The sequence below is a fragment of the Dunckerocampus dactyliophorus genome, chromosome 13 (assembly GCF_027744805.1).
Source record: "Dunckerocampus dactyliophorus isolate RoL2022-P2 chromosome 13, RoL_Ddac_1.1, whole genome shotgun sequence".
NCBI classification, from domain to species: Eukaryota; Metazoa; Chordata; class Actinopteri; order Syngnathiformes; family Syngnathidae; genus Dunckerocampus; species Dunckerocampus dactyliophorus.
In genome coordinates, this window is record NC_072831.1 from 1556383 (window position 1) to 1584109 (window position 27727).

At 39.9% G+C, this 27727-nt stretch overlaps 1 protein-coding gene across 1 annotated transcript in view; it reads left to right on the top strand.

Moving 5' to 3' along the window:
- The first annotated feature begins 28 nt into the window (after positions 1 to 28).
- The window catches only part of LOC129192981 (tandem C2 domains nuclear protein), a 34754-nt gene continuing 7055 nt past the window's right edge, over positions 29 to 27727 (top strand). The window contains exons 1-11 of the mRNA XM_054797505.1: positions 29 to 121; positions 3109 to 3183; positions 3252 to 3398; positions 5626 to 5766; positions 9591 to 9655; positions 9740 to 9809; positions 10209 to 10291; positions 11695 to 11811; positions 21062 to 21253; positions 25383 to 25497; positions 25564 to 25763. Of these exons, the coding sequence (XP_054653480.1) occupies positions 118 to 121; positions 3109 to 3183; positions 3252 to 3398; positions 5626 to 5766; positions 9591 to 9655; positions 9740 to 9809; positions 10209 to 10291; positions 11695 to 11811; positions 21062 to 21253; positions 25383 to 25497; positions 25564 to 25763 (1209 nt within the window). The 5' untranslated portion in view covers positions 29 to 117. The remainder of the gene's footprint in view (positions 122 to 3108; positions 3184 to 3251; positions 3399 to 5625; positions 5767 to 9590; positions 9656 to 9739; positions 9810 to 10208; positions 10292 to 11694; positions 11812 to 21061; positions 21254 to 25382; positions 25498 to 25563; positions 25764 to 27727) is intronic.

The following is a 27727-nucleotide window of genomic DNA, read 5'->3' on the forward strand; positions in this document are numbered from 1 at the left end:
AGGGCAAAGGGGGAGGAGCTTACGTGTGAGCTTTGTGAGGTTTGCGTGCGCTGCGGACTTGGCTGCCTTGGAAGGAAGGAAAGAAGAAAGAACATCTTTCTCCAATCAGCGCACATCATGGGTGACTTTTGATTCATTTCTTCTATGTTCCTCTTCAGAAAAGCGACTTTGACTCTCCCTGGCTTCTGCTTTCTTTCACTTTTGCTTCCGCTCAGCCTTTAAGATAGACTGTAAGGGCATCTAGTGTTTACGTACAGTGTGTATTTTTCCTGCTTTCGTTAGTCCAAACTCTTCCTCCAGCGAGGGCCGCATAGTGAGAAATGAAAGGATGATAGTTTGGGAGGTAGACACGCTAAGAAGTGATATCAAGTGCAAGAACAACAGTACACCTCAGCTGTGTTATATAGGTGGAAAAAAAACAATATCAACTTCATTCTTTGCTCTTTTTTTCCCCCATTTTTGCTAATCCTTTATTTAAATTTTCCAAATATTTCACCTTTCTTCTCAAATAATCCTCACTCATTATTTCATTTGTATATGTAGCTTTTTCCCCAAAAATATTTTATGAACTTTATTTTGTTTTGTTCCTTCTTCATAATGGAAGAATATACAGTATATATATATATATATATATATATATGTATATACACACGAGTTTATTCTCATAAAATTGCAAATTTTTATCTTAATATTGACTTTATTGTGAGAGAAACTACTTCAAATTCTTGTAAAATGTTTTATTTGAGCAGTTTTTCTTTTTTTTTTCACTTTCTTTTTTTTCTTGTCAATTTTCTTCTGGTAATTATGACTTATTTGCCAAAATATTTTGACTTTATTCTCGTAACATTACAGCTGTTTTTTTTTTTTCGTTTCTCCAGGTTTTGTTGGGGTTTTTTTCCCAAATATTTCAACTTGATTTTATTCTTGTAATATTGCCGCTTTTTCCGCAGCCTAATGTTTCAAAAATAACAACTCTCTCTTGTTTTTTGTTTCTCATAATATTATTACTTGAAAAATGTTTTTTCCTTTAATGTTTTAAGTCTATGCTACTAAAATTGTTATTTTTCCCCATAATATACAAGTTTGTTCTCGTAAAATTGCAACTTTTTCCCGTTATGACACAACCTTTTTCTTTTAATATTTTCACTTAACATTGTAAGTTTTTCCATAACATAGTTTAAAAAATGCATATACAGTATATTTTGTTTTGTTTGTTTGTCATAATATTACGGCTTTAAAAAAAACAAAACAATTATCTTAATATTTTGTCTTTATTCTCGTAAAATTGCAGCTGGGTTTTTTTCCCCATTTCGGCAGGAGTTATTTAAATTTTCAAATATTTCAACTTGATTTTTTTCTTGTAACCTTGTGACTTTTTCCGCAACTTGTTTTGTTTCTCATAATATTATGACTTTAGAAAATATTGTAATTTTTGTTTAATATTTTATCTCTATGCTACTAAAATGATCTTTTTCCTCATAATATACTTTATTTTTTGTCAAATTACAGCTGTTTTTTTTTTTTCCAACTATGTCAGGTTTCCTCAGGTAAATTTATTTTGTCATAATTTTGACTTTATTCTGGTAATATAACTTTTTCTGCAACCATACTTTGCTAACGTTACAACTTTATTTGTTCTTTTGTTTTTCATAATAGTGCGACTCTCAAAAAACTTTTTTTTCTTAATATTTTAACTTTATGCTCAAATGATTGCTATTTGTCCTCAATATTACAACTTTTTTTTTTCCATAATATTAACATTTTTGTCTTGTAAAAGTGCAACTTTTTTTTCTTGTTAGAGTTAGAACATTTTTCTCTGAATAATTTGACTTTATTCCCGTAAAATTACAGCAATTTTTTTTCATTTCTGCAGGGGTTTTTTTTCAAAATATTTCAACTTTCTTCTTAAATCATCTTGGTAAATTTTCTTCTCGTGATATAACTTTTCCCCATCCTAATTAAATTATTATTTGGTTTTGTTTGTTTTTTCATAATACAACTTAAAATATATATATATATATATATATATATATATATATATATATATATATTTCAACTCTATACTACTGAAATGACGTTAGTTTTCCTCTTAACATTACAAAAATTTGCTCATAAAAGGGTGACTTTTTTCTCGTTCGAACATGACTTTTTTTTTCTTCCTGTTTTGACTTTATTCTCATAAAATCACGGCTGTTTTTTTCCATTTCTGCTATTTTTTTTTACCCCCAACTATTTAAAATCTCTTCTTGTCATTTTTTTTCTTGTAATTATGACTTTATTCCTATAATATTTAGACTTTGTATGAAAATATGTATGTACTGTTTACAAAAAGGTGCCGCAAGGCATGCTGGGAGCCGACTGGAGTGCTTCTGGCTTCCCAGAATGCTTTGTGGCACTTTCTAAGTGACTTAACAAAAAGCTGCTTCTTTAAGCAAGCTAAAGAGCTGCGTCATAATAGTTTAAATCTATGCTACTAAAATCACATCCTTTTTGCTCATAATATATTTTATTATTGTAAAATTACAACAGTTTTTCCCATTTCTGCTGGGGTTTTTTTATTTTTTTATTTTCTAGCTATTTCAAATTTCTTCTTGTCATAATTCTGACTTTATTCCCATAATATTATGACTTTATTCTGGTAATATTCAAACTTTTTCTGCAACCTTACTTTCCTAACAGTACAACTTTATTTGTTATTTTGTTTGTTTTTCATAATAGTGCAACTATGAATTAAAAAAAAAGTATTTTTCTTAATGTTTTAACTATTTTTCCTCGGAATGCTACCACATCATTCTCGTAAAATTGCGACTTTTTCTAATTAGATCACAACTTTTTTTGTGTGCTTTATATTGACTTTAGTTTTGTTTATGAAATATTTCAGAATTAGAAGGTGACGGCCCTGATTCAGTCAGGGCAAAATCAACAAGTCATTGAATAAATGAGTATTGAATAGAAAACCATTATTGAAATGGTGCCATTTAAAGACTGAAAGACTAGATAGGACAGCCCCAGTAGTTGTGATGGCTTCCATGCCCAGCGTGTGTGCAGTAAGTATGCTTTATGCGGTACATGAGTTATATATGCGTACGGTGTGTGTGTTTGTGTCAGCCATGGAGTGCATCAAAAACTGCTGCCAGACCCTCGTGAAGACGCGAGGGAAGGATGATGAGGCCACTCCTCCAGGTAACCAAAACACCACGTCATCACGCCGCCAAGACGCTGCAGTTGTGTGATCTCCTTTTTCCTCGAAGGCATCGCCGTCAAACTCGGGGTCCCGGAAGACTACCTCCTGTCCAAGCTGCCCCCTGACGGCAAGGAGGTGCCCTTTGTCCTGCCCACGCTTAAAGCCTCCTACGTGCAGCCAGGAGTTTCCTCCCACCTCCGGCATGGGATGCCAGGTATGCGCGGCTCCTGGAGACGGCTTTATTCTGTCGCGGGCGTGTTTGTCACACGAGATTGCCGACGGGCTTGACAGGTGCAAATTAGCGCAGCCTCGTTTGCGGTTTCGTCGCTGTCACACGCCCACGACACCGCCTTTAATGAGCTCCAATTAGCTGCAGATTGTTGATGAGGTGAGTGTTTGCCGAGAACATTACGGGTCACTTTTTCCAATTGCTTACATGTTCTTACAGATTTCTAAGGGAACGCAATATACAGTACACTGCATGTACGATTTACAAAAATGCCCCCCAAGGCATGCTGGGGGCCGGCTGAGACCTCTGGTCTAAGGATATTTGCGTAAAAGTGCGACTTTTTTCTCATTAGAACGTGACTTTTTTTGTCTTAATATTTTGACTTTATCCTCAGAAAATTACAGCATTTTTTTTTTTGTTACATTTTACAAATCTTTCCACTTTCTTCTTAAATAATCATTGGAAATTTCCTCATTACAAAAAAATTACAATTTTCTTTGGTTTGGTTGGTTTTTTGTAATATGATTTTTTTAAAAATATATGTATTTTTTAAATATTTCAACTCTACACTACTGAAATAACGTTTTTTCCTCCTAATATTACACATTTTTCTTGTAAAAATGTGACTTTTTTTCTTTTCATATTTTGCCTTGATTCTTGTAAAATTTACAGCTTTTTTTTTTTTTTTTTTTTTTTTACATTTTCCAAATATTTCACCTTTCTTCTTAAATAATTTTCGAAAATGCTCATCTTGCAAGAAATTAAAATTTTATTTGGTTTGGTTTGTTTTTCATAATATTACAATTAAAAAAATAAAATAATATATATTTCTACAATATTTCAACTCTACTACTGAAATGACGTTTTTTCCTCCGAATGTGACAATTTTTTCTTGTAAAAGTGTGACTTTTTTTCTGAATATATAATATCATAATTTCTGCAAAAAGGTGCGGCAAGACATGCCGGGAGCCGACATTACTCCCAACGCTGGAGTGCTTCCGGCTTCCCAGCATGCTCTGTGGCATTTTCTAAGTGACTTAACAAACAGCCGCTTCCTTTAAGCAAGCTAAAGTGCCGCGGGTTTGAGATACCTGGTCTAAGGACATGATTTCATTCTTTTGATTTCAGTCTCGCAAAGTTTTCCATTTCTGCCTTTTCCCCCAACTATTTCCAAGTTCTTCTTTCTTCTCATAATTATGACTTCATTCCTATAACTTTACATAAAAATATAAATTACAAAAAGGTGCCGCACGGCATGTTGGGAGCCGGCAGAGTGCTTCTGGCTTTCCAGCATGCTTTGCGGTACGTTTTAAAGTTGGGTGTTTAGAGGTAACAAAGAAGCTGAAGTGCCCCCAGTTTGAGACCCCTGGTCTGAATTTGAATTACACATTTATGAGTGTCTGCAAAAGCATTTCATAAATGACATGTATTATTAATTAAAATGTCTTTTAAAAAGAAGAGAAACAATAAAAATGCTCTATCGTGGTCCACTGTTCGCTGAATTTTTGCAGCCAGGCTGAGCCTGGGCCTTTAAGAAGCATTGCATTGTGGGAAGTTGAGCCTGTCTGCACCGCCCATTGTTTTCTGCGTCCTGATTGGCTGTAGATCATTGTCATTCAATCTCCTTCCTGCTGCCCTGCGTGTCTGCTGTGTCATCGCTAGCTAGCTAGCTAGCTTGGTAGCTTGCTTTGAATTTGGTGTTAAAACAAGAGAGAAATGTGATAACGTGTTCACGCCTGTCTGAGAAAAGTGTACAAAGTGTATGGTGAGGGCTTTTACAGCCTTAAAACATGTATAATTGTTGTAAGGGAACACTAAAGGGCCAAACACTCATAAAAACAAACGTAGTTAGATGACTTCCTCAAGCCAAACAATTTGTATTAAATAGAGAAAACTGCAATTTAAAAAATGGAATTACAGCAACATTTACAGCATCATCACAAAGTCTACTTTTTTTTTAATTCAGTGAAAAATGTTTTTCATTTGCAGGAATGTTCAGTGGGTTGCCCTTTATATTCAAATGGGGATCCATTGTTTTCTCATTGGACGTGACGTCCGGTGAGAGTGCTTTTCTGTGTTCGGGTGCTCTCAGGCCGTCCTTTTATTAAAATCAGCTCAGTGAGGCCTGATGGCGTGAGACCAGGATGTCCTGTTTGGACAAGAATGGACCTTTTTTTTTAACCTTCTAGCTTCTCTGTGTTTTGTGTCCAAGGTCCTGTCCGCTGCACGTACGCTCAGAGGAAGGCCGAGCTGCTGGACGCCGCCACTCCATTGGCCTACAGCTCAGAGTCCAACCTGCTGGTGGGTCACCGGCCTGGGGGGGACGCCAGGAGGAGGAGGACACGCTCCCCAGGTAGTGCAGCAGTAATAAATACTGCAAAGGTAGGAGGGCGCTAATCACTTAGCATGACTAAGGAATGATGCTGGGTGCTTTCCAGGGTTATGAATAACGCCTGTAGTCCAATCCGATCCAAGGCTATTTTTAGGACACTCGCAGCAATGCAGAGACCAACGGCTCTTCGTCGTCCTGGTCTGTAATGTCACCTGTTGCTAGGCGGATTGTATCTTTTAATAAACGCATTGAATTCTACCCATTTTTCAAAATTCAACCCCTTCAGCAGCGGCCATTTGAGATGATTTTGACTGATCTTTCGAGGCACACAGAATATTGTGTTCCATGGCTTTATAAACATGGAAGCTACCGAAAGAAAGATTAAAAAGCTTGTTTCTACCGTTTCCTGTTCTTTAGTAATCAGCAGTCGAACATACGATACGTAAGTTTCAGGAAAATATCAGTTTCCAACATAAAAAAGATACATTTCAAGCATAACTTTCACTTTGACGCTATTTTTTTGCTTTTGCGACAGCTCAGATATCTAAACAACTATACCACAAAAAAGGCTTGTTTTACATAAAAGAAGTTATTTATTTACAAGTCTAACACCATGAACTATTTACAATTTTCACATTTGGAACTAAACTGTGTGTGTGTGTGTGTGTGTGTGCACGCGTTAAAAAGACCACTCACATTCATACCTATGGACAATGTAGAGTCTCCAATGAAGCTAACATGCATGTTTTTGGAATGTGGGAGGAAACCGGAGTACCCAGAACCCCCCCCCCCCCACACACACACACACGGGGAGAACATGCAAACTCCACACAGAAATGCCCAAGGGAGAATCCAACCCATGTCTTCCCATCTCCAGGCTGTTCCTGTGTTGCCAACATGCTAACCACTAGACCACCGTGCACTTTTTCTCAACTTTTGTTTTGTAATATTTCGACTTTATTCTTGTAAAACTACAGCTGTTTCTTTCCATTTTTGCTGGGGTTTTTTCAACTACAGTATTTCACTTTCTTCTTGTTCATTTTCCTCTCATAATTCTGACTTTATTCCCAAATTTTTTTATTCTTGTAACATTCTAGCTTTTTCCGTAATGTAATTGTCCAAATATTACAACTTTGGTGCTTTGCTTGTTTCTCATATTATTACAACTTAAAAAAGCCATCTTTTTTTCTTGAATATATATTCTATGCTACTAAAAAATGACATTATTTTTCCTCATAATGATACGAAAATACGTTATTCTCTTCAAATTACGACTTTTTCTTTCTTGTTAGAATCCAACTCTTTTTTTTCTGAATATTTGGGCGTAGTTCATGTAAAATAACAATTACATTTCTGCTGTTTTTGTTCCAACTACTTTGACTTTCTTCTTGTACATTTTCTTCTCGTCATTATGACTTTATTCCCTTCATATCTTCACTTTGTTCTCATACCACTGACTTTTTCCACAACCTAATTTTCCAACAATTCCTACGTTATTTGTTGTTTTGTTTTTTTCTCATAATATTTATTTATTTATTTATTTTTACAAAAGTGTTTTTTCTTTAATATTTCAACTCTCTGCTACTAAAATGTTATTTTTCCTCCTGATACGACGTTATTCTTGTAAAATTGCAGCTTTTTTCCCATTTCTGCTGCTGTTGTTTTTTAAATTTTCCAGCTATTTCAACATTCTTTTCGTACATTTTCTTCTTGTAATTATGACTTTATTCCCATCATACGTTCACTTTCTCGGAGCATTAGAACTTTTTCTGTAACCTCATTTCCCACACATTACAGCTTTTTTTGTTGTTTTGTTTGTTGCTCATACTGTTACAACTTAAAAAAAACACACATTTATTCTTTAATATGTCAACTTTGTTACCTCTTAATATTACGACATTATTCTCGTAAAATTAAACATTTCTTGTAATATTTTGACTTGATTAATTTACAAATTATTGCTGATTTTCCCTTATTTTTCCCCTGTTAATTTTTTTTTTTCAGCTTTCTTGTTGAATTCTATTTGTAGAATAAAAAAGCAGCCTCAGGCCGCAAATGGCCCCCACCCCGCGCGTTGGGGAGTGCCGGCCTAAGCTCAAACAATACACATGAATGTTCCGTGGTGGCAGCATGAGGCAGAGAGATGCACTGCCTCACGCTGCTGATGCGCCAAACTCCTGATGAGCAGAGAGGGTGGCTGGACTTGGGGAGCACACAGGACTCACCTCTCATGGTGACATCAGCTGATGTGTGCAGGGTTCTGAACAAAACAAACCCACGAAAAGCAACCGGCCCAGACAACATCTCAGGACGTGCACTTCGGGTTTGCTCATCAGAGCTAGCTGATGTGCTTGCTGACATATTTAACCTGTCGCTTGCACAAGCATCTGTACCGACCTGCTTTAAGTCCACCACCATAGTGCCCGTACCCAAGAAGAGCAACGTGACCTGCTTGAATGACTATCGCCCTATAGCACTCACTCCTATTGTTATGAAGTGCTTTGAAAGAATAGTCATGACCCACATCAAAAAGAGCATCCCGGCAACTGTGGACCCTCTACAGTTTGCATATCGCCAGAACCGGTCCACGGATGATGCAGTCAACACTGCCATCCACACAGCCCTTTCTCACCTACAGGGCCAGGACACATATGTCAGAATGCTATTTATAGACTATAGCTTAGCTTTTAATACAGTCTGCCCCCACAAACTCACAAATAAGCTCCTCACACTTGGCCACTGGGACCCCACAGGGGTGTGTGCTGAGTCCACTCCTCTACACGCTCTTCACCTACGATTGCGTGGCCTCCCAGAACAACACCAGCATCATTCAATTTGCGGATGACACTACAGTCATCGGCCTGATCACTGGTGGTGTTGAAACATCATACAGAAGAGAGGTGGCGGACCTCATAGCTTGGTGTCGTGATAACAATCTCCTTCTCAATACAGATAAGACTAAAGAGATGATCATCGACCCAAGAACAAGGGAAAAGGAGCCGCATAGACCCCTGTTTATTGATGAGACTGAGGTGGAGAGGGTGAAAACCTTCAAGTTCCTTGGCACACACATCAGCGAGGACCTCACCTGGTCTCACAACACCCAACAAATTCTGAAGAAGTCCCAAAGGAGACTGTACTTCCTGAGAAGACTGAGGAAATTTGGCATGTCCACCACAATCCTGAGTTGCTTCTACAGATGCACTATGGAAAGTGTCCTTACCGCCTCCATCACTGTTTGGTACGGTAACTGTACAACACGTGATAGGAAGGCACTCCAGCGGGTGATCAAGACCTCACAGAACATTGTTGGGGCAGCCCTCCCCTCACTGCAAGACATTTATAAATCTAGAGTCCTACGAAGAACACACAACCTCATCAAGGACAGCACACATCCACAACACTCATTATTCACACTCCTACCGTCAGGCAGACGCTACAGGAGTTTGAAGTCCAGGACCACAAGGCTGGCAAACAGCTTTTACCCACAGGCCATCAGGCTTCTCAACGAAGCACTCACACACGCCGCACGCAACACACGCACACACTCATAGCACTTTTATGTATTTATTTATTTATTTGTATCATTTATCTGTATTAATGTCTCTTCTGTTGTTGTTGCTTAATTTATTGGTATTTATGTTTCTTATGTTCTTATTCTTTCTTGTGTTTTCTTTCTTTTCTTGGGAGAATGAACAGAATAAGATTTTCATTAGATAGCAGAATAACCTGTTTTGCTGTGCATATGACAATAAAACTCTTGAATCTTAATGAAGGACACGGACGGCAGGGTCTGAATGTTTTGCTGATTTGTTGTCTTCCTCTCCTCCCACCCCCGCTGGCAGACGATCCTCGATGCCTGAGCACGTCCATGTTTGAGCTGAGCAGCCCCGACTGTCGTCACCTGCAGGTCGGAGTCTTTCCTTACTGCTTCAACGCATTAGCAAGCATGGGGTAATAACTTGCCTGGGCACCGTTTTCTCGTCCCCTGCAGGGCTTTGAGTCCGTATCCAGCGTGGCCAGCACGCCCTCCTCCATCATGGACTCCTACCAGGGCAGCGCAGGTACCAGCACACTGTCTCCTGCGTTCCTTTTTCCTGCTCCGGTCACGCGTTGTCACTAGGCAGACTTCATATCCTGTTTTCTTAGCAAAGAAAGGACAGGGAGAGTCGGCAGGAAACATTCAGTTTTTTCTGAGCTCAAGCTGTTGTTGTGGCGTATTAGCTCCGCCCCTTTCTCACCGCATCACATGTCTACCAATCAGCATCCTGCATTCTTTGGCTGCCTCCTGAATTGTCGTTATTTGTTTGTGGACTACCTGACGTTGTAGCGCCGGTATGCGCTTCCTAACTTCCTAACTTCCTAACTTCCTGTTAGTGCGCCCATGAGCATGCCTGCGTGGATCCCAAATGTTGTGGCATTCCCCCAAAGCGTCTTTCCATGCCGTTGCTGTTATGTTGCAGAGTGTGTCCCTCATCTGGGAAGACTTTGTTTGCGACTGAGCTACCAGCAGGAGGTGGAACAGGTGTGGATCACCCTGGTGCAGGTAAGCTTACACGCTAGATGGCCACCGTCTGGGGGTGAGACAATGCACTCCATTGTCCCACCCCCAGACACTCTCAATGGACCCTCTTTGTGCGCACAGGAAGTGCTGATCAAAGCTCATTGTTGGGGTGGACGAGACGGAAAGTCCATTAAGACACAGATTTTGGGGGTGGAGCCCATGTTTTGATTGAAACTGTGACTTCTATTCAAAAAACTATTTTCCCAGACACTTGTTGCAAGGCAGAATCTGTACTTGTGGCCCGTAAACGGTTGTTAGAATTCATAGCAAAGCACCTAAAAACTGAACTCTAATTGTAGCTAGCTAGCAGCCGCTACACAGTTTCCCCTGTTTACCATTCTTGCTGCTTGTTGCTAGGCAGAACTCACATTCCTCACCCATAAAAGATGTATGTAATTCATTCCAAAAAAATTAAAACTTGAACAAAAATTGTAGCTATCTAGCAGCCGCGACAGAATTTCTCCTGTTTACCATCCTGGCTGCTTGTTGCTAGGCAGTATTCGTACTTGTGGCCCATTGATATCATTCATAGCAAAACACCCAAAAACTGAACTCAAATTCTAGCTAGCTCATATTTACCATCCTGGCTACTTGTTTCTAGGCAGAATTTGTACTTCTTGCACATTCATTAAAAAAAAAAAAAAAAAAAAAAGGAATTAAATTTTAGCTAGCTAGCTGTCACAACACAATTTATCCTATTTACCATCCTGGCTGCTTGTCGCTAGGCAGAAATCGTGCTTACATCGTGCCCATAAAAATATATATGTAATTCATAGCAAAATATCTAAAAACTGAACTAAAACTGTAGCTAGCTCATATTTACGATCCTGGCTCCTTGTTGCTAGGCAGAATTTGTACTTCTTATCCATAAAAATGTATGTATTTCAATCTAAAAAAAAACAAAAAAATTAATTAAATTGTCGATAGCTAGCAGGTGCACACGATTTTTCCTATTTACTATCTTGGCTGCTTGTTGCTAGGCAGAATTTGTGCTTGTGCCACATAAAAAGTTGAAATAATTAATTGCGAAACATGAAAGCTCAACTATAGTATTTTGCCAGACACTTGCTGCTAGGCTGAATTTGTACAATTGTGGCTAGCGAGCAGCCGCTCCACAATTTCTCCTATTGACTAGCATGGCTGCTTGTTGCTAGGCAGAATTCACACTCATCAACCATAAAAAATGAATGTAATGTATTCCAAAAAACTACTAACTTTCTTCTATTCGTACAAGGCTTTTTTTTTAGGTGCATTAAACGTCATTTTTCATAAGAGGACAAAATGGACTAGGTCGTTTTCGATCACAGCACCCTGTGGTGGATGTAGGTAGATACTCAAATCAACTCAACCTTCTATTTGTGTCACTTACGCTTTTTTTGCATCAGTGTTCAGAAGTCAAGCTTCCCGAGGACAGCGCGCCGAGGCCAAAGATCCGAATCCATGGAACCATCAGCATTCCCAAAGCGGTGCACTTCAAGAGCTCCATCAAGGAATACTGGCAGGTACACACGGCCGCGGCATAGCATGGCTAATGGAAGTGGCTGAAATGCTAACCTGCGAACAGGAAGGAAGGACTTAAAATTATTCCTGGTAGTCCCGTACTAATTCGTCACTTTCCTTCATTTATTGCGCCTTTTCCTGTAGTGACTCCCTTCAGGCTTCTGATTGGCTAGGATGGCCTTGCGGTTGTTTTTGAAGTGTGAGCTCCGAGATGTAGAGAATAGAATATCTTGGACTTGATCCACACTTGCTGAGATGCGAGTACATTTACTGTGAAACTTTGCAGAGAGGTTGAGTACAAGCTCAGGAAAGACTTTTTGTATTTTTGTGAACCTTGCAAATTCGGGCAATTTGTCAAGATTTTTTTAAAATTTAAATAGAAATACAGCAGTACCCTGCATAACATAAACCTCCTTTTACATAAATTCCACTGAACATAAAGAATTTATGTAAAGTTTTTGCTTCGTATTACAGAAGAAATTCCATATAACACATATAAAGCGTCAAGTCAGTGCAAGTTCAGACTAACACTTGGTGACGCCTTCTGACGCATCACGATCTCATTGGCCGATTATCGGGGCACCGCCTCCGCTCTTATCTCATTGGCTGACTTATACAGCACGTTTGTGTGATTGACAGGCTTGTCCCTTCAAACTCCTTCCTCTTTGTCGTCGCCCTTAAACTAACTTAAACAATTAAGTTAAGTTACAAATTAAAGGCCTCAGCCATCTTCTATGCTGTGGGCTGCTGGAGAGGGGGCAGCACGGACAGGGACAGGAGCAGGATCAATAGGCTGATCAGGAGAGCTAGCTCTGTCCTGGACGGTCCTCTGGACTCCGTGGAGGAAGTGGGGGAGAGAAGGATGTTGGCTAAGCTGACATCCATCATGGACAACACCTCTCACCTGCTACATGACACTGTTGGTTCCCTTAGCAGCTCCTTCAGCAGCAGACTGTTACACCCACGGTGTAAGAAGGAGAGGTTCCGCAGGTCCTTCATACCGACCTCTGTCAGGCTCTACAACACCTGCACCACCTGAACCATGTTGTAGACACTATGCTTTCTTTACACTGTTCTCTTTACTTGTCTTGCTGCTGTAACAAGTAAATTTCCCCGCTGTGGGATAAATAAAGTACATACATACATACATACATACATACATACAAAATTTTGCACACAGCATTATCGTGTAGTGCGTGTGCGTTTGTCTGTGAGACCAGCTGACTCTTAGACTCTTTAAGGCTAGTCCTCCTCCTCCTTCCTGCCTCCACTTGCGCTCCTGATCAAGACATCTCGTGAACGGTAGGATTGTTTTTCAGTTTTATTCATTTACAGTAATCTTATTTATTACCTTATTTTATATTGGAATGTTACTCTACTATGTTTATGCTAACGTTTTCTTATATTTTCCCACCATATTTGGTGGACTTTGAATATTTTGAAGTGTTAAAGGTGTGAGTTTGGGAAGATCTTGGTACAGATTAGGCTATTTACATGTATTTTACACTTCGTATAACATAAAATCCCTATAACATAAAGGTTCTTGGAACGGATTATTTATGTTGTAGGGGTATCTACTGTATCAGTTTAAAAAAAAGCTTATAAATGCCATTCTATGATTATTACATACTTTCAGACTTGTATATCAATTTTTTTGTGCCTTTTCCAGATATGCATCCTTATTGCTTCCCAAATGTATTTTGCACCACACACACACACACACACACACACACACACATATACATATACAGTACATATATAAAAACACACATATACATACAGTACATATCTAAACACACACATATACATATACAGTACATATATAAACACACATACACACACACACACATATATACAGTTCCTTCTCAAAAAATTAGCATATTGTGATAAAGTTAATTATTTTCTGTAATGTACTGATAAACATTAGACTTTCATATATTTTACATTCATTACACACAACTGAAGTAGTTCAGGCCTTTTATTGTTTTAATATTGATAATTTTGGCAAAAAAGTAAAGAAAAACCAAAAATCCCTATCTCAAAAAATTAGCATATCATGAAAAGGTACTCTAAACGAGCTATTAACCTAATCATCTGAATCAACGAATGAACTCTAAACACCTGCAAAAGATTCCTGAGGCTTTTAAAATCTCCCAGCCTGGTTCATTACTCAAAACCGCAATCATGGGTAAGACTGCCGACCTGACTGCTGTCCAGAAGGCCATCATTGACACCACCAAGCAAGAGGGTAAGACACAGAAAGAAATTTCTGAGCAAATAGGCTGTTCCCAGAGTGCTGTATCAAGGCACCTCAGTGGGAAGTCTGTGGGAAGGAAAAAGTGTGGCAGAAAACGCTGCACAACCAGTAGAGGTGACCGGACCCTGAGGAATATTGTGGAGAAGGGCTGATTCCAGACCTTGGGGGACCTGCGGAAGCAGTGGACTGAGTCTGGAGTAGAAACATCCAGAGCCACCGTGCACAGGCGTGTGCTGGAAATGGGCTACAGGTGCCGCATTCCCCAGGTCAAGCCACTTTTGGACTAGAAACAGCGACAGAAGCGCCTGACCTGGGCTACAGAGAAGCAGCAGTGGACTGTTGCTCAGTGGTCCAAAGTACTTTTTTCGAATGAAAGCAAATTTTGCATGTCATTCGGAAATCAAGGTGCCTGAGTCTGGAGGAAGACTGGGGAGAAGAAAAAGCCAAAATGCCTGAAGTCCAGTGTCAAGTACCCACAGTCAGTGATGGTCTGGGGTGCCATGTCAGCTGCTGGTGTTGGTCCACTATGTTTTATCAAGGGCAGGGTCAATGCAGCTAGCTATCAGATTTTGGAGCATTTCATGCTTCCATCTGCTGAAAAGTTTTATGGAAATGAAGATTTCATTTTTCAGCACGACCTGGCACCTGCTCACAGTGCCAGAACCACTGGTGAATGTTTTACTGACCATGGTATTCATGGTATTACTGTGCTCTTTTGGCCTGCCAGCTCTCCTGACCTGAACCCCATAGAGAATCTGTGGGATATTGTGAAGAGGAAGTTGAGTCACCAGACCCAACACTGTGGATGAGCTTAAGGCCGCTATCGAAGCATCCTGGGCCTCCATAACACCTCCGCAGTGCCACAGGCTGATTGCCTCCATGCCACGCCGCACTGAAGCAGTCATTTCTGCAAAAGGATTCCCGACCAAGTATTGAGTACATAACTGAACATAATTATTTGAAGGTTGACTTTTTTTTGTATTAAAAACACTTTTCTTTCTGGTCGGATGAAATATGCAAATTTTTTGAGATAGGGATTTTTGGTTTTTCTTTACTTTTTTTGCCAAAATCAATATTAAAACAATAAAAGGCCTGAACTACTTCAGTTGTGTGTAATGAATGTAAAATATCTGAAAGTCTAATGTTTATCAGTACATTACAGAAAATAATGAACTTTATCACAATATGCTACTTTTTTTAGAAGGACCTGTACATATACAGTACATATACAGTACATATATAAACACACTCCTCAAGGCTCTGGATGTTGAGGGACTGTCTTGGCTGACACGTCTCTTCAACATTGCGTGGAAGTCGGGAACAGTACCTCTGGATTGGCAGACTGGGGTGGTGGTCCCCCTTTTCAAGAAGGGTGACCGGAGGGTGTGTTCCAACTATAGGGGGGGCACACTCCTCAGCCTCCCTGGGAAAGTCTATTCCAGGGTGCTGGAGAGAAGGGTACGACCGTTAATCGAACCTCGGCTACAGGAGGTGCAATGTGGTTTTCGTCCTGGTCGCGGAACACTGGACCAGCTCTACACCCTTGCAAGGGTCCTGGAGGGTACTTGGGAGCTTGCCCAACCGGTCTACATGTGCTTTGTGGACTTGGAAAAGGCATTCACCGTGTCTTGTGGGGGGTGCTCCGGGAGTATGGGATTGGCAGCGTGCTACTACGTGCCATTCAGTCCTTGTACAACCAGAGCAGGATCCTGGTTCGCATTGCCAGTAGTAAGTCAAGCCTGTTTCCGGTGAACGTTGGCCTCCTCCAAGGCTGCCCTTTGTCACCGATTCTGTTCATAATTTTCATGGACAGAATTTCTAGGCGCAGCCAAGGTGTCGAGGGAGTCCAGTTCGGGGGCACTAGGATCTCATCTCTGCTATTTGCAGACGATGTGGTCCTGATGGCCTCATCGGGCTGTGACCTGCAGCGTTTACTGGGGCGGTTTGCATCTGAGTGTGAAGCTTCTGGGATGAGACTCAGCACCTCCAAATCCGAGGCCATGGTTCTCAGTGGGAAAAGGGTGGATTGCTCCCTCCGGGTTGGGAATGAGGTCCTGCCCCAGGTGGAGGAGTTCAAGTATCTCGGGGTCTTGTTCACGAGTGAGGGAAGGTTGGAGCGTGAGGTCGATAGGCGGATCGGTGCGGCGTCTGCAGTAATGCGGTCGCTGTACCGGACCATCGTGGTGAGAAGAGAGCTGAGCCGGAAGGCAAAGCTCTCAATTTACCGTTCGATCTATGTTCCCACCCTCACCTATGGTCATGAGCTTTGGGTCATGACCGAAAGAACGAGATCGTGGATCCAAGCGGCTGAAAAGAGTTTTCTTCGTAGGGTAGCGGGACTCACCCTAAGAGACAGGGTGAGGAGCTCGGTTATCCGGGAGGAGCTCAGAGTAGAGCCGCTGCTCCTTCACATCGAGAGGAGCCAGCTGAGGTGGCTCGGGCATCTAGTCCGGATGCCTCGTGGACGCCTCCCTGGTGAGGTGTTTTGGGCATGCCCAGCCGGGAGAAGGCCCCGGGGAAGACCTAGGACACGCTGGAGGGATTATGTCTCACAGCTGGCCTGGGAACACCTTGGTGTCCTCCCGGTGGAGCTGGAGGAGGTGGTCGGGGACCGGGAAGTCTGGGCTTCCCTACTGAGACTGCTGCCCCCGCGACCCGGACCTGGATAAGCAGAGGAAAATGGAATGGAATGGAATGGAATGGAATATAAACACACATGCACACACACATATACATACTGTATACAGTACATATACTGTATAAACACACATGCACACACACATATACATATACAGTACATATATAAACACACATGCACACACATATACATATACACATATACAGTACATATACAGTACATATATAAACACACATGCACACACACATATACATATACAGTACATATATAAACACACATGCACACACACATATACACACATGCACACACACTTATACATATACAGTACATATAAACACACATGCACACACATATACATATACAGTACATATAAACACACATGCACACACATATACATATACACATATACAGTACATATACAGTACATATATAAACACACATGCACACACACATATACATATACAGTACATATATAAACACACATGCACACACACATATACACACATGCACACACACATATACATATACAGTACATATAAACACACATGCACACACATATACATATACAGTACATATAAACACACATGCACACACATATACATATACAGTACATATAAACACACATGCACACACACATATACATATACAGTACATATAGAAACACACATGCACACACATATACATATACAGTACATATAAACACACATGCACACACATATACATATACACATATACAGTACATATACAGTACATATATAAACACACATGCACACACACATATACATATACAGTACATATATAAACACACATGCACACACACATATACATATACAGTACATATAAACACACATGCACACACATATACATATACAGTACATATATAAACACACATGCACACACATATACATATATACATATACAGGTACTACTCAGAAAATTAGAATATCCTGAAGAGTTTGTTGTATTACTGCAATTCAACTTAAAAGTTGAATTTGACATATTATATAAACAAATAATATGCAGATCAATATATTTCAAGTTTTTATTTCTTTGGATTTTGCTGATCAGGTCTTGCAGCTTAAAAAAACGCAAATTCAAAAACCCAGAAAATTTGAATATTACACAAAGTCAATGTAAAAAAGGGTTTTAAATACAAAAATGTGAGGCCTCCAAAACTAAACTCATGCACCTGTATTTAGTACTTGGTTGGGGCCCCTTTTGCCCGAATAATTGCCTTTATCCGGCATGGCATGGATGCTACCAGTTTGTGGCATATCTCAGGGGTTATGGAAGATCAGCATACTTCAATTGTGGCTTTAGCTCTTCTTTATTGTTTGGTCTATGGGGTTCAGGTCAGATGAGTTTGTATTTGTATTTGTATTTGTACTTTATTTATCCCACAGCAGGGAAATTCACTTGTTACAGCAGCAAGCAAGATACGCAAGTAAAGAATACATAGTGACTACAACATGGTTCAGGTGGTGCAGGTGTTGTAGAGCCTGACAGCGGTCGGTATGAAGGACCTGCGGAACCTCTCCTTCTTACACCGTGGGTGTAACAGTCTGCTGCTGAAGGAGCTGCTCAGGGAACCCACAGTGTCATGTAGCGGGTGAGAGGTGTTGTCCATGATGGATGTCAGCTTAGCCAACATCCTTCTCTCCCCCACTTCCTCCACGGAGTCCAGAGGACCGTCCAGGACAGAGCTCGCTCTCATATATACTACATATATAAATAACTACATATATAAGCACACACATATACTGTACATATACACATACATATACAGTACATATATAAAGACACACACACACAGTATTTCTTATTGTTTTCATGATATATTATGTTCTTATTTGTATTCCTCATGTTCCTAAGAAAATCAAAAGCATTATTAAAATGTTTTATTGTTTTTTTATGTATTTTATGTTTGAATATATATTGTTGGGAAATATTTAGTCTTGATGATGAAATGCTGCTTCACTGTCAGATTTTTCTTACAGGTCGCTTACTTTCACTTTTCATTCGTTACTTACAATTAGTTACTTAGGCAGTTACAGTTACAGATCAGTTTCTTATAGTCAGTTACTTTTACGTCATTACTTACTTTTAGCTAATCAGTTACACTTAGTTACTTTTTATTAAGCAGTTACTTACAGTTAGTTACCTTCAGGTCATTAGTTCCTTTTAGCTAGTCTGTTACTTGTTGGTAGTTAGTTACTTTAGACCATTAGCTATTTATAGTTACTTTTAGTTTATCAGTTACTTGTTAGTTACTTACTTTTAGTGAATGGGTTACTTTTAGTTTGGTAGCTAGTTACTTTTAATTCATTAGTTACTTAGTTACTTTTAGATAAGCAGTTACTTTTAGTTTGGTAGCTAGTTGCTTTTAATTCATTGGTTACTTGTAGTTTGTTACTTTTAGTTAATCGCTTACTTTTACTTTGATAGTTACTTTTAACTCATTAGTTACTTATATTTAGCTATCTTGTTACTTTTAGTTTTGTGGTTAGTATTAGTTCGTTCATTGCTTTGAGTTATTTAGTTACTTGTATTGGATTCTTAGTTACCTCTAGTTATTTACATTATTATTTTTAATTAGTTACATTTGTAGTTAGTTCATTTTAGTGGTTTAGTTCATTTTAGTTGGTTAGTGAGTCAGTTGCTTTTGGTTGGCTAGTTAGTTAGTGAGTTAGATCTGTAGATCAGGGGTCTCAAACTCGTGGCCCACCAGATCGTATCTTGCGGCCCGCGCCTGGACATCAAAGAGTAGTGTAACTGCAGCCTGCAACATCCGGGCAAGCTCAGAGTTACTTCCATACTTCCAGGGGCAAGTAAACCCCAACACTGAACTAACAGTGGTGTTATCACATGGATGTATTGTGAATGGTATCGTATCGTGAGGTACCCTGAGATTCCCAGCCCTACTCCCAATACTTGATGCGGCCCAGCCTCACCCAGACTCCACCTCCACTGGCCCCCAGTGAAAGTGAGACCCCTGCTGTAGATAGTCAGTCAGTCAGTCAGACAGACTGACTATCTTATTGGCTCCAGGATTTCTTTTGCACTATTAGTAATGTCCCATTGATATCTTTTATTTATATTAGATTTTTCTGTTTTTGTGACAAACATTCTTAAGTCAATGAAAATCATGACTGAAGTGTTTGATATTGTTTAGAATGTATTCTATACATATTATTAAGAAATGTTTTTTTTCTTGATTATAAAAAAGATGTGTTTTTTTTCATTGTGATTTCCTTTGGTATTTGAGTTGACTAATGAAAGCTCGCACACGGGAGGATTCCCCTTTTCCTTCCTTTGCCGTCATTCATGGTGTCTTTTCCCGTAATGACAATCTTCAGGCTTGTGATTGGCTAGGACAGGGGTCAGCAACCCGTGGTTCTGGAGCCACACGTGGCTCTTCAACCTCTTTGTTGTGGCTCCCTTTGCAATGTTCAAATATTTTTAGCATTTTAACACCCGAGTGGGGAAAATGCGTATCGTTCTATAGAGTTAAAAACATCCAACTTTGTGAGACCGTGAATGCATACTGGCTGAGTTCTGACTGGTGATTGGATGAACGCGAGGAAGGGAGGGGAAGCCGGTATTTTCCTGCCTACTTTGGTTGGCAGACACGTCTACCTCCCCCGCGAACGAGCAACGATCAACATGGCCCCCGAAAAAGAAACCTCAATTTTTTATTCTGCCTTTGTCTTCTCTGCCAATGATGCTGGATTACATTTATGCTTAATATATGCCGACAAACAACAAAAAACACTGAAAGACATTTTCAACACAAGCACAACGGTTTCTGAGAAGATTCATTTCAAAGCTGATCTCCACACTTAACAGTGGTCATCCCTGCAGTCCAGCCCTCCACACGACTGTCTTCAACAAGCGACCACATCTGATTGATGGGCTCCACACGCTAGCGAGCTAAAAGAAACAGGCTGTTAATTCACTGTGCTGCAGATTTCTTGAGGCGTCGGGTAGTGAGGTTTAGCCAAGATGCTACTATCATAACCTACTAGTTGACATCCGTTACACATGCACACTGCACTGCTTTGTCTTGTTATGATGTTATAACAGATTAACAGAGATTCAAACTTAAAAGTTCATAAGCTGTTGTTTTAAACTGATGTTTTTCTTGAGTGGGGGAGGGAGCAAAATGGCTGTTTTGATAGTAAAGGTTGCCGACCCCTGGGCTAGGATGGCCTGTCGGTTGCTGTTGCTTTGGCTCCGAAGTGTTTTTCTTTGGCAGGTGTGGTGCTGGTTTGCTAAGCTAGAGTGCAGTGTGCACTCAGCTGTTACCTCGCCATCCTTCACGCATCCTCCTGACCTTTCACTCCTTCCTTTCCTCCAGCACGTGTCCTTCATGGAGACCTTTGTGTTTGCGCTGAGCCTCCAGGCGCTGCGATGCAGCGCCCTGGTCCTACGGCTGCGGACACACGGCCCCAGAAAACGCACACTGGCTGAGGGCGTCCTCCCGCTCCGTCAGCTGGGCCATGAGGAGACGGAACACTGGCTGCACCTCGGCGCGCCGTGCAAGTCCTCTGTGAGTACCCTGTGGTGCACGTGCACTAACAACCTCATCCCTGCGAAACAAAGTCAACCTCATAACTTCATAAACATTCATCGTGGCGGATGCAGAAGATGATACTTGGCCGATGTTTGCCATCATCAGTGCCTTCCTCATTAGCCCGTTTATTCTGGGCGGGGGGGGGAATGCCGTCCAACCCGCCCTGCAGCTGCCACTGCTATGATTGCCATGAGGCAATATTCCGGATTTACTGGTTGTTACCTGTGCCCTCTGAGCACGCCTCTGTATACACACACACACACATGCATGTGTATATATATAAATATATATATATACACACACACGTCACCATGGCAACATCCTCCAACAAGCTGCCTGGACACACACAACAGAAAAGAAAAATCATCAGAATGAAGTCCCATCTTTTCAACTATAACTGATTATATTTACGCCACAAAAAGTGAAATATTTTCTCGTTAGTTTTTTTCTCAGATATAAAAAAAACAAACTATGGAGCCCCCTAGGGGACATGGATAAAAAAATATATGATGGGTAAAAAAAAAAAGAACAAACTTTTGCATTCCCTTGCAAAACTTTTGCGAGATAATGCAAAACTGTTTTGCTTCTGTATTTGACGGTTGGCATCAATGTTGCCAACTTCTCAGTAAGACAAGTATTTATTGGCTGTTCTCAAAGGTGATATATGGCATCAGTTTGTTTTTTTTATATCTGAGAAAAAAACTAACGAGAAAATATTTCACTTTTTGTGGCGTAAATATAATCAGTTATAGTTGAAAAGATGGGACTTCATTCTGATGATTTTTCTTTTCTGTTGTGTGTGTCCAGGCAGCTTGTTGGAGGATGTTGCCATGGTGACGTGTGTGTGTGTAGAAAAAGAAGAAGAAGACATTTGTAGACGGTCCCTGCGCTCCGGTCTCACTGCCGGCTTCTCACAGAGATCAATATAAGTCAGACTGCACAGAAGACGACCCTTTTTGATAAAAACTGGGTTGTAACTGTTTGTCTGTGTTGCCACGGTTGGAAAGAGGTATGGTTTGCTGTGTTAGAACCATTCACTTTGGAGTTATTCATCCCGGACGTTTAAAAAATAGAGATTTTTTCTCAGACAATTTTTTCTACAAAAAAATAGTCAACTCTATATTAAAATATCCATGAGTTTTTTTCTAAAAAAAAACTACAGCTTTTTTTTTCTTAGATAGAAAACTTAAAAAAACAAAAAAGTCTGTATCAAAAATATACAGCTTTTTTTCCTTAAATACAGCTTTTTTTAAAAAAAAAACAAACTATATCAACAATATATGGCTTTTTTCTTTAAAATATACAGCTTTTTTCTCATATATTAGACATTTTTTGGATAAAAGTAATACTCAACTTTATATTAAAAGTATGAGTTTTTTCCTAAGAATGTACAGCTTTCTTTTAATCAAACCTTGTGAAAAAAAACTCAACTCTACATCAAAAATATATGACTGACTTGTTAAAAATACATATCTTGTTTGTCAGACATGTTTTCTGGAAAAAAAAATACAACTGTTTTTCTCCAAAAACACACACTTTAGTTTTTTCAAAAATACATTATTACAGTATATTTTTATAGTATCATTTATTTTATTTGTTGTCACTTTTTTTCCTGAAAAAAGCATTTTTCCCCACAAAATTAGACAACTTAATTTTCCTATTTTTAAGAATTCATTTTTCCTCCAAAGTACACTTTTTTTTCTTAAAAAAATATTTTTTAAAAATTGAGAAAAAAGTTATTTTTCTCTGATATCAGACTTTTACAAAAAATACAAGTTTTTTTTTGTTTGTTTTTTTTTTGTTTGTTTTTTTACACTTGTTTTTTTCTTTTTCTTGAAACTAAAATATAAAAAAATATTAGGGGTGTAATGAGTCATCCACTACATCGATGAATCGATTTCTATTTCCACGATCTAATTACAACGATCTGTGTTCCATTCCGGACGACATATATATCCATCTAACACCATTTAAAAGGTAATCAATCGATTGACTCGATACTAGGAAATAAAGCATGGCAGGCTTTATATGGCTGTGTGGGGTTTTATTTTGAGCACTTTTAATGATAAAGACGTTGAACTTTACTCCAAGGTCTTTTACTATTACTCCAGCGCGGCATGTCCAGGTGAAAACGTGTGTGCCCTGTGAAACTTGTCATTTGTGTATTCTTGCTTGTAGGAGACAGGTTGTAAGTTTGGTGGAGAGCACTGTATTTAGTCTGCACGGGTGTAGAGGGGCGCTTACGTATGCGGAGGCAATAAATGGCGCGCACTTGCCGCCGTCACTTCACAAGATTATCATAAACCCACCAAACCACGCTATCCTGTTCAGTGTCTCTGTTAAGACGGAGGACCCATCCCGACCCTCTCAGCGGCAAAAGGTACAAGGAGGTCACATTACTTGCAAGTTGCTGCACCGTTCTTTCAAATGGCTGCTCCGATCAGGTGAGAACGTTTCAACACCTAATTGAAGATACCATACCACATTCATTTGCTGGGGATTTTGAATAACGTCCCTCATCTTTGGGTGCAAAGTGCTGGTTGGAATGCAGTACAGTAGTACCTCGCATAACAAACCTCCTTTTACATAAATTCCACTGAACATAAAGAATTTATGTTCAGTTAAGTTTTTGCTTCGTATTACAGAAGAAATTCCATATAACATAAAGCGTCAAGCCAGTGCAAGTTTTTTTTTTCAATCAACTTAATGCCTCAAGTCAGTGCAAGTTCAGACTAACACTCGGTGACGCCTTCTGACGCATCACGCTCTCATTGGCTGATTTTCGGGGCACCGCCTACGCTCTCATCTCATTGGCTGAGTTATAGAGCACGGAAGTGAGTTTGTGTGAGAGACAGGCTTCTCCTTTCTGTAGTCGCCCTTAAACTAAAAAAAGTTACAAAATAAAATTTTGCACACAGCATTATCGTGTAGTGCGTGTGCGTTTGTGAGACCAGCTGACTCTTTTAAGGCTAGTCCTCCTCCTCCTTCCTGCCTCCACTTGCGCTCCTGATCAAGACATCTCGTGAACGGTAGGATTGTTGTATGTACTTTATTTATCCCACAGCGGGGAAATTTACCATTTATTCATTGACAGTAATCTTATTTATTACCTTATTTTATATTGGAATGTTACTCTACTATGTTTATGCTAACGTTTTCTTATATTTTCCCATCATATTTGGTGGACTTTGAATATTTTGAAGGGCCAAAGGGGTGAGTTTGGGAAGATCTTGGAACTGATTAGCCTATTTACATGTATTTTACGCTTTGTATAACATAAAATCCCTATAACATAAAGGTTCTTGGAACAGATTATTTACATTTTAGGGGCATCTACTGTATTTAAAATCAATAATCATGGCAAGCTATACCACCCTCTCTTGATCCTGCTTTTTTGTACTCACTGCTAATTTAGTCTTACGTATGTCAGCATTTTAATCATCAATACCTGATTCTCTTATGAAAAACAAGGGGAATCTAGGAAACTTCACCTGCACTGTCCAGTATCCAGGTATTTATTTCACAGTCACAAAGCTTGAATTTTTGGCTAAAAAGGTACCAAATCCATTTAAAGTTACTGAATCATTTTGGATCGTATTGTTCTAAATGAACCGATATCGTCCTTGAAATGTAACGCCAGCCACGGGTCGTGATACAAATCGAATCATTATTAAAACAAACCTTAAAACTATGCATCTGTATTTTCATTCTGTAAAAAATCTTTTTCTTGTAAATATACAAATTTGTAATCAGAAAGATAGCATTTTTCTTAAAAATAATAAAATTTATGTATTTTTCTGAGAAATATAAAGATACTTATTGTTTTTTAAATGCAACTGTTTTGTCTTGCAAATCTATTTGGAATACATTTATTCTCATAAAATGACAACTTAGTTACTTCAGTGCAGACAGAAGTTGTTTCTTGTGGAACCGGGTACATTTGTGTAAAATGTGAGCCGTTTGTACACTTCACCGTCATGTTCTCTGAGTGCTTCTTTTCCTCGTCTGGCCTCACATTTTGTTGCCAGGCGCAGCGAGGCCTGTCATTTGTGACAGAGGGACCTCCTCCAAGGCTCAAACATGAACAGATGTCGTTGTGTTGTAGGTGGCCGCCTGCGAGCTTCACGTGGTCACCTGCTTTCAGCCCGCCTGCAGACGCGTGCAAGTCCAAGTCCTCTCCGCCCAAAACCTGCCGCCGTGCTCGGCACCTCTCCCTCCAGGTAAGGACACGACGGGGTGACATTGACGTGCTGGAGCTTGTCAAAGCGCACCTATCTTCTTTGCAGCCTATGTGGCCACGCTGGAGCTTCACCAGGTGAACGATCAGGTGACCAAGAAGAAGACGCGAGCCCTCAAGGCCAGTGGGGGGCAGTGTCAGTGGGCGGAGACCTTCCACTTCCCCGTGGCTGCCTTAGACCCCACCTGCTGGCTATCAATCAAACTCTACAGCTACAACTCCGTCAAGAGGAAGCAGTGTCTGGGACAGGTGAGCCAAGGTCAACTTGCTTGAATCAGCCTTAGTTAGTTAGTTAGTTAGTTTCTTTAGATAACCTTGCAGGCATATTTCCATGGTTTAGTCAAGATTTTTTTTAAATATTTATATTTTACAGAAAAAAATCCTTAAGTATTTTTTTAGTATTGATTTCTATGCTACAGAATTGTCTTTTTGCATAGTCATACATTTTTTTCAGATTTTGTTTTTCCACCATTGTTGTCATTGTGCCTTTTCCAGAAGTGACTTTTGTTGTCTTCCTGTCTAGTATTTTCCAGCATTACAGTATTAAACCTTTTAGAAAGGGCAATTAACTTGCATAGTATAACTGCTGTTTTACCATGCACATGACAATAAAACTCTCTTGAATCTTGAATATATATAGTCAAACTTGTCTATAGTGGCCACTAGAGGGAGTCTGCAAAAGTGGCCGCTATAGACAGGTGGCCTCTATAGACAGGTTGGCGTCCAGTTTGAATGTTGACCAATAGAGGAAAACAAAAAACAAAAAAAGGGCAAAATAATAATAATAATAATAATGTTGACCAGTAGAGGGCACTGCGGACTGCGGATAAAAGTTGTACAGCACTACTAGACTTGTTATTATCATGGTTCATGGTTCATGGTTTTTTTTCATCCTGAACATGCATGAGTCAAACAGTAGCACATCACATAGTACAATTCACAATTTTGCATGTCCAAAAAGGAGTAGGAAGAAGCAAAGCTTATTTAATCCTACCCCTCATCAGTTTCACATCAGTTGCAATACATTTATTCACCTCTTGTTCTTCCAAGTGTACTTTGTAGGTCTACATGACAATGTAGTGCAATCATAGCCAAGGTTTTTACTTACTAAAAGGAAGCTAGAGGCTTAATAATAACTGATAGAATATATCCACCACCCACAGAACAAAGCTGTGCTAGTAATGTCTTACGCTTGTTTTTAATATTTTACTTTTTATACGGCAGAGTGTCATTACAGCTTTAGTTCATCAGGAAGTGACGGGAAGTGACGGTGGGCGTCCCGAGCAGGAGAGCTAGGCTCAGTGCTAGCTGTGAGTTTGGAGAGAGTTGGGAAGTGTGTTTATGTTGGCGTGGATGTAAAGTCCTGCAGTGTTCTCCGCTGTTAATAAAGCCATTAAAGTGCATCGGCGACGTGAGTCTCTCCTTCCCCACAACAAGCGGCATTACAGTATTGACCAGTGCACACCAGGAAATAAACGTTGTCATTTCTTACAGGCATTGCCTGGACAGCTATGTAGTGGGGCTTGTTTAACCTTTGCCTTTGCTAGCTGCTGTCTGGTGGCCGCGTTCAATAAATAAAGTTGGCAGAAGCAACAAGAGAAGTTTCCTTCTTTGCTTCGGAGCTGAATAACACTGACAAGCTAACAGACTAGTAGCGAACGGAAAAGAAGACGTTTGTTTGTGTCGAATACAGAAGATGAGGACTTTGATGGATTTGTGGATGAGGATTGATGAAAAATAACGTGAGTACATTCTAAAATACTTCAATTAAGTACAACCCAACTCAGTTTTGCTCCCGCTGCCGCATGCATGCTAGCGTATGTTTTTTTTTATTGTAGCGTCGCTGGGAGCACGTCCTGTTCCCAGCCTACTTTGCGGTAATGTTTTGGTGCAAATGCTCTTAAAGTTACATGTTTGACCAGGAAATAGCAAGCTCAAAAGAAGACGGCTTTTTTATGTGGAACAACTGACAGTTTGTGTGGATCTTGTGAATGATTGTGACTGAGCTAGGACTCAGTAATTAAAGTCTACACACGACGGCTTCATTGATTGAAAAACAAAACTTTTTGGTGCATGAAGCTTCTACTTGAGTTGGTAATTTGGCCACTATATGCGGTCAGATATTGAGCAAGGGAGACAAAATGGGTGGCCGCTGGCCGCGTTGGACAGGTGACTGCTATACACAGGGTCTATAACATGTAAATTTGCTGGGG